General features: G+C 40.9%; 1 protein-coding gene across 1 annotated transcript; it reads left to right on the forward strand.

Annotated features, from left to right (window-relative positions):
* The first annotated feature begins 813 nt into the window (after positions 1-813).
* On the forward strand, positions 814-7746 carry LOC104437453. Its single transcript, XM_039309615.1, has 5 exons — positions 814-901; positions 5135-5524; positions 5897-5958; positions 6061-6165; positions 7223-7746. Exons 1-5 carry the CDS (start codon positions 814-816, stop codon positions 7373-7375), a joined length of 798 nt encoding a protein of 265 aa, XP_039165549.1. The 3' UTR covers positions 7376-7746.
* The last annotated feature ends 622 nt before the right edge of the window (positions 7747-8368 follow it).

Genomic DNA, 8368 nt, shown 5'->3' on the forward strand with positions numbered 1-8368 from the left:
ATTGCGTTTTTAGCTCAAGCCAACCATATACCCACACACGATTATTTTTATCGGATATTTTTAATACGGTGAATCATCAGCTTGTGAGAGCATTTATCGTCAGCTTATGAGAGCCATATTGCACGTCAGCTTGTGAGAACATTTATCGTCAGCTTGTGAGAGCCCTTTTGCACGTCAACTTGTGAGAGTAGTATACTATATTAGCCTATGAGCTTGATATGTCAACTTGTAAGAGCAATATACGAGCAACGATCGTTTATCAGCTTGTGAGAGTAATGATCTATATCAGCTTGTGAGAGCAACAATCTATATCAGCTTGTGCGAGCTATTATCTATCTATATCAACTTGTGAGAGCTATGACCATCTATTTCAACGTGTGTGAGCAATGATCGTATTAATTGAATTGGTAGATGGTGTTGAATTTATAGATAGTATTGATTGATAGATGGTATTGATGGTATCGAATTGAGTGGATCGTTTGAGCAATGGTTTGAATTGAATCGAATTTATTAGTTGAGTATATGAATTGTATTAACGTGTAGGAAGGAATTGAGGTAAGGTAAGTCATCTGTCTTATGCATGCATAGACTGCCTTTAGGCGTATTTCCTTCATAGCAAGAGTTTATGGGATGAACTTGCTGAGACATTGTCTCACCCCGTCGTAGACTCAATTCTTTCAAGTCCTTAGATGGCGGTTCCTCCTGAGCATTTTGGCCAGCCCAAAAGGGTCACCGAATAGGTCTCCCAGATTCCTCTTCCTGGGGGCAAAGGAGCCTAGGTCTATGAACTCGTGAGGACCATTGTCGGGGTTGATGCGGGTCTACATCGGAGGGTACCCCATCAATTCAGAGCGCGGTATCGTCGCGGGTGAAATGGACCCAGAGAATGTCCCTTACAACAGTTTGTGGTCCCAATGTCGGTGTTGGAGATCGCTTTTGGCGAGGGTACAGCTGACCCTCCTGGTGGTGTAGTAGTGGACCTCGAGTCTCTAGGAGACCTCGAGATTTTCAGCTTGGAGTTCGAACGCTTAGAGGACTTGTAGCCTTTCTGCTTTTGTAGACTTCTGTCCTTAAACTAGCATTATATATAAACTAGTCAGGTGTGTATAAAGGTGTGTTATGGTTGTGAAATTGTGTCCTTGCTTTCTTTCCCATCTTTGTGCTGTCTGGGGATTTATTTATACACTTCCGCATGCGCATTAAAATGAATGGGTCGGCGACGCATCCTGGGACATCGCAATTTAATCGACCACCGAGAGATGGGCATGCGCTTGAGGATCGAGGCGTGATAGTTTCTTCAGCAAAAGTACCTTATTTGATGTGGACAGCTTCTCATAAATATTCGTTAGAATATCCATGGCTTCTTTTGCAATTTTTGCTTTCGCAATTTGGTACCCTGTCTTTTTCATCAACCCTAGACGAATTGCACCTAATGCCTTTCGATCAAGAATTTTCCATCCAGTTTCTGCTGTCGAATCCACTTCCGCCATCTGGGGTTTCCAACCTCGAGTGGTGCATATAGATCTTTTTGATAAAGATAATCCTCAATTTGTAGTTTCCACCATCCGAAATACTGCCCATCGAATTTATCGATTCTGATTTTATCTTCTCGGCATACTATTTGCTTTCAATCGAACATCACCAAAAAAACCCCGATATTCTCGATTAGCCAACCCAAGCTTTGATACCAGTTGTTACGAAATTGCACGTTGATTCCAGAAAATAACGCTCGCAAACAAGTCACCAAGCAGAATATAATAATAAAATAACATAATTAGAAGAACACGCCAGAAATTTTGTTAACGGAGTTCACCCAAACATAGGCTATATCTCCGCACAGATGCACTCTGCGAATCCACTAGACTTCGAAAAGTTGGAGTACAACGATGATCTTCTCTCAAAATCAAGGCACAAAGAGATTGAGAACCCTTATAAAGAAAAAATTCACTTATTTCTTCTTTCTTTTCTTCCCTCTCTATTTTCTTTTTCAACATCTTGACGGCTAGCATCTTGCCATCACTAATATAAAGATGTAGCTTTTAACCTAAAAGCAAATCTAATATAAAAGACAAAAGAGCCCCTAAAAATATTTAGCTTCATATATAACATATATATATTTGTAGATGCCGCAACGAGAATGTCTGTCCCTTGGATCTCTAACGTAAAGTGACACTCAAGTACAATAAACCGCGCATATGCCATAAAAATCAAAGTGGGCCAAGGATATATAAGTCTCCACCACCTTCCAAATGGTCGAGTTCATGCTAAAACTAGCCTGACTTGAATCATTTCCTTTAATGGGTTTTCTTTGGGCACATTGGAGGTTTCAATAGTAGAGGCCAGCTGAAGGAAACCTATTAGTGCAAGAATCAAGTAGCTTGTCTGGCCAGCCCTCCATATTTTGTGTATCTTGGTTACTTTATTCTATTGCTTCACTTGTTGAGTCCCAACAACATATGTATTGTTTCCAGCTCTAAGCATTAGAAAATCCTAGAAGGTTTCCTAGAATTTGATTGTCTGATGTGTACACATCAGCGATCTCTATATAGTAGTACACTAAATTAAAATTTGTACGTTCTTAGGAAAAGCCGTAGGATGCAGAGATTCGTTGCCTTTTTCACATATGTCTAATGCTTTTCCCCCTTATTCACAATAGGCAAAAAAAAGGAATCAATTTTAGTGTGAAGGTCCACATGATCATAACACATGTTTTTGTTATGATAAGAAGCATTGCGTTATTGTCATGTAGCATCTAGATAAAAAAAAAATCATAGGAGAACTGATTAGGAGAAGGCAATAGGTCCATCACTCTTGTCAATGACATATTGCAGATGCATTTAATGTAGAAACGGATGAGCAATACTAAAGTGCAAGGCTTTCTTGACTCAATTTAAAGGTATTTTTCAAATAATTATATTAACTAGTGTTCCTAGAATGCTTGTCAAATATCTGTTTATGAAAGGCGTACAATTTTTGACGTATTGTCTTTTAGTATTGCGTGTAATTAATGGACTAGAACTTGACACGTTTCTTTATTAATCGTTTCTCCATAATCTATCATTGCTCTCCAAGGACTTCCCAATCGAAAGAAGTTTGCAGTCGAATAGATATATAAACATCATAGTCCTCAAAATGGCCAAGCACGACAACCAATAGAGGGTGAATTAATTATTCTAAAAGAAATGAAAACTTTTGGGTGGAGAATGTGTTGGATATGCTGATGTAAAGGAAAACAGTTATGCAAAAGTTGTACCTTCTATCGTACAAAAGTTGAAGGACTTAAAACAATAGAAGAAACGCCAAAAAAAAAAAAAAAAATTGCAGTGATTCGGCCTTCCACTTAACTTACTCAATTTCCCTAGCTCTACTGATCTCAATGAGGCTAGAATTCCCTTTGAGATTTTACTTGTAGATAATGTTGCTTCTACACGAAACTTCATTAGATGCTTCTACAAACTCAAGCCCTTCTCACTACACTTTATCTCTCTCTTTCCAGGTTGCAAGTGTTCAACCTCAATAGAGATTTACAATTAGAATTTACTCAATTTTGCTCAAAGGATAAATCCAATACCGTAAAGAGAATGAAGGTTCTTGTATTTCATTGATCTTATAGCTTCACTTTGATCCGCCTAAGTAGACTTTGAATCTTTAAAGGTGTTAGTTGGAAGCTATCTCATTCAAAAAGCTGTTGATATGTCCTCCTTTATCGTCTAATTCGTTTTTTGCGCAAACAAAATCACAGTCTAAGGACCAAGTAGGCCATTTCCCCAAATTGAGTTCTCTACTTTTGTAATCCTTTTTTGCCTTCAAAATATGGCAAAATTGTTCTAATATTCTCCGTCTAAGTCCTTGGGGGCAACTATTTAAAAGCTGTTTCAAAGCTATGAAGATGTCACAATTGTTAGGCACTTCCCAGTTTATAATATTCTTTTTTTAGAATCAAAGTTGCTCGAGAAGGCTATCCCAATTAGTTCTTAAAAAATGCGTGCCACCTGACAAATTAAAGACATGTGTTTGTCACGTGACAATCAGACATATGGAGTTAAGTGCCACGTGGCAAGTTCACATAGGCTGTGTTTGGGACCAACATTTGCAAGTAACTTTGGGTGTCCAAAGCCCATTTGTTCAAAGATTAGGTGTTTGAGAATATTTTTGAAACCCACCTTGAAGAAATGTTGGCATTCCAATGGCTAAAAGCCCAAGGTAGGTTGGGGGCTGCCTTGGACTTCTAGCATTCTCGGCATGCCGAACTGAGGGAATAAGAAAAAAAATTTCTTCTCAAATCATCTTTGTAATTTTTCATTTTTCCAGTTTTGCCCTCACTATTCATCTTCTTATTCTCCATGAGTGGTTGCCAATGAAGGGCAAGTAGTCGGTTGGCAATCGTCGCGCTCGCGGCACTACAACCTCTATATGGAGGTCGACCCATTTGGTCGCAAATCTAGTCGCACCCGCGGTCTTGCAGAGGTCGCGACCCTCGGGTCGCAGACCGCGATCCTCAAGGTCACGCGACCCATCTGGTTGCAAATCTGGTCACAACTAGATGCAGTCGCCACATAGGTCGAAGGTCACAACCCAACTAGTTGTAGATCTAGTTGCGACTAAGTGCGGTCGTCGGTGACCATCACCTGCCGCAACGCGACCTCCACACAAAGGTTGACGGGGCCGCGCAACCCATCTCGGTTGCAAGTCTAGTCGCAACTAGATTTGGTGCCAGGCTCGCACGACTAGATCGTAGATGGGTTGCGACCTTAGATCTGGTCGCCTACAACCCTCACCGGACTATCTACCTCTATTGGACGGCCTGCATCGAATTGCTAGCCCTTCACCAAGCCGCCTGCTCCTCGCCGGCGATTACTTGTTCTTAGCAGCCAATTCTCCTTCTTCTTTTTTTAATGTATAACAAAAGCCTTTTGCAAATGTAATTTTTCCAAACACTATTTTACTTAAAGATACTTCACAATGGACTTTTACAGCACAATTTATCAAACACAATTTACATTTTAGAAAACACATTTACCCCAACGACCTTTGCATTTTCCCAAAGATTTTTCGAAAAGCCTTTTCTAACGGCCCATAAAAATATATTTATATATTTGTGATGTTAAAGCTAGAGTTAACTGGGCCTTTGCAGACGCTAAAGCTAACTGGGCCGTAAGACCCATCAACTTCATCCACGCCTCTGCATGGATCGGGCTTTCGCAGCCGGTGGTCGGGACGACCCTCTGTCCATCCTTTCCGAGGCGGAAACACACATCTCTCTCTCTCTCTCTCTCTCTCTGTCTCTCTCTAACGGAGCAGCTGCCGACCACGCATGGCGTCTTCGACCCTTCTGCACAGTCTCCTCCACATCCCGCCTCGCTCTTCCACGCGCCCGAGAGCTCAATTGCTTCCCTCCAAGCCCATTTCGAGGCTGAACAATCCCGCCCCGTTCGCGCGAGCCGGCGCGCACCACGGTCCGATCAGGAGGCTCGGAGGTCGCCGCTCCTCCACCGTCGTCGCTTCCCAGTCGAACTTTTAAAGGGTCAGGTTCACTTTCCGGGCAGTCTCGATTCCCGGGTGTTTTGTGAAATTCTGTGGCTATTTTCGTAATGGGGTTCGTTGATGATTGATGATGGTTGTGGCAGATTGTTTGTGACTGAGCAGTTTGATGGCTGCGTGATTTGATATGGTATTTTCATCGGTTTGCTGTTAGCTTTGTTAGAGCTGACAGTGGAATGCTCACGAGCAGAAATTGTTCGATGGCAGGCGCTAAAGTAAGTGTGGGTAGTTTGAAAAATTAACCACTGATGACTTGACTGGCGTGTGTAGTGTATTTTCGTTCTTACTCACAGTTTCTGCGAATGAAATATCTGCTATTGCTTGCTGATTCCCCTTTGTGCTCCATGGCGTGTAGTTGCTCAGACGGTTTGGAAAGTGGGGAGAGATGCGATTGAAGCGGGGACGAACCTGGTGCCCGTGAGTGCTATTCATCTCTCCTTGATATGATTCTTTCGAAACGGTTCATATTGCTTTCAGGGATCAGATTATGACAGTTTGCTGATGTTCTTCTTTATTTAGGATGCTGTTCCGAGGCCTGTAGCGAGGATTTCAGTTACTTTCGTTGGGTTGTCCGTTGCACTTTTTGTGCTGAAGTCATTCTTATCCACTGCCTTCTTTGTTCTGGTAAAGTTTCTGCTTCATTACGAATTTAGTATTTCTGTATTTCCATTTGCAGTGTTTGGCACAGGTGTGAACCGACTATAATTGCACTGTCTGTCTAATGTTTTGAACCAGCCTCATATGTGATATATAGATATGGCAGGTGTAACTTTAGCAATTCTTCTGGTTTATTGTTGCCTTTTGGTCTAGGATTGTCTAGTAACTAAAACAATGGGAGGCTAGCATTTGGAATGGGACAATATACCATGAATCTTGTTCAATAAAATCAAAATCATGAATTTGGAAATAGAGGAATTGTGGATGAGTATGGACCTTTACCAACACTAACATTTCTTTTAGCTGACTAGAATTTTTCTGGATTTGGAGAGGAGAGAAATCTAGTGGTCAAGACCATGTCGTTCGAAGTTACTGCAGAGCTTGAACTGTTAATGCATCTGATGGTAGTGATGATACTAGGATTCTGCATATTTCCTACTTCGATTTTCTGACTTGAGTCGATTTCGAAGTTGACAAGTATTGATCTGTTTTGCTATTGTGCTCCCCTTTGCTTATTAAGTCGTGAATTGGCCTATCAGCCTCCGCAATTGAGAGGTTCTGAATGTAGATTCTAAGAAGTTCTTTTCCTCGATAAACCTTGGAACAGGCATTCACCCTGGGAAATGTACATAATTCTCTGTCTATCCTCTTTAACCTTTTCCTTTTGCCTTCATTGAGTTTGTGATTTAGATTCACTTAGTCCTCCTAGGTATATAACCTGCTTAAAATTCAATCATTTTTACACATTTTGTTCTCAACTCAGCTGATTGAGTGGTCACAATCACACTTAACCTTATATCCTCGCTCGCAATTTCTGTACATAGGTACTTTGGCATGGAAAACCTAGTCCCTCCCATATCTTGCTGAGAATAGAAATCACTTCTACCATGTCTCAAAAGAGTCGAAAGATGTTTAGGAACATCCGATGTCCTGATACCATTTTCTTGGAAGATTTTTATCCCATTTCTCTAGTCCTCAGAACATAGTAAATAACATAATAAATGACCCTTCTTCTGATCATCAGGCCACCATGGGACTCATATATTTCACGTTCCTCGCCTTAAACAAAGACAACGGACCGAAGGGGGGTGGAGACGGACCGAAAGGGGGTGGAGCTGCCCCTCCGATGGACGATCCCATGGAAGAAGCTAGAAAAATAATGGAAAAATACAAGTGAGTTCAGCAGAATCACAGGTCGGAAAGAACCAAGTCTGCAATTTTCCGGTCCCCCTGTGCCCCTGCTGAAGAGACAAATGCGGTGACGGTAACCGGAGATGGTCGCCGCCGAATTCGATTTGGAATGTCATTTTTTGCATGTGTAAATACAAGCGTACAGGGGATGCACTAGTGTTTCCAACGCGTATTTTCTGCGTCCTGTGTAGGCCTGTAGCATATCGAAGTCGCTGCTCAAGCATCCGATCTAGTCGGTATACATATTAAGACGAGTCTGCAAAGTGTACTCTGATCGCGTTGATCTCCACTTTGATTTGGAAAGCTCGTGGAGATGTTGTTTTCAAACGTAATTCATCCATTTGCAGCATTCCACAATTTTGATGAACTCACTTTCCTGGAAAATTCAAATAGAAAGAATGCGTGCGAAGCGTAGTGTTGATGATCCATGTATCAATGCGTAATTGCGTATGAATAAATTCCATACATGAATATATTTTTTTTGTCGAACCATAAATGAAATTAAAATGGTATGTTTTACAGGTTTTTCGGAGTGTTTCCAATTAAGATGAGCCTCTCAATATTAAAAAGAAACAGAGAGAGAGAATAGAATTTTAGTATATTTTCATTTCTCTCCATATTTTAAATAGCATCGACCTTGAAGCCGGGTCATAATATTGGTGCGAACTAGTTTTTGTCTTATGATAGCACCTACCTATGTAAGGAAAGGTTTCAATTCTAGCTCGAACCTTTATTTTGTAATGAAGAAGTATCAAGCTCCGGCCCGTATTCAAATCTGCCCTCTTTTAACGGCATCCCTTGAACGGAAACTTGATGAGGGCCAAATTTAGAAATCAAGTGAAAGTGGGTACTTTTTATGAGATAAAAGAAGGTCGGGCCAAAATTGTAAAACCCGATTCGAAATTGGTTCTTTCTTTATGAGACAAAAAAAAAAAAAAAAAAATGACTCGAATTGAGACCTAATTAAGATTAAAATATT

This window comes from Eucalyptus grandis, chromosome 3 (assembly GCF_016545825.1).
Source record: "Eucalyptus grandis isolate ANBG69807.140 chromosome 3, ASM1654582v1, whole genome shotgun sequence".
NCBI lineage: Eukaryota > Viridiplantae > Streptophyta > Magnoliopsida > Myrtales > Myrtaceae > Eucalyptus > Eucalyptus grandis.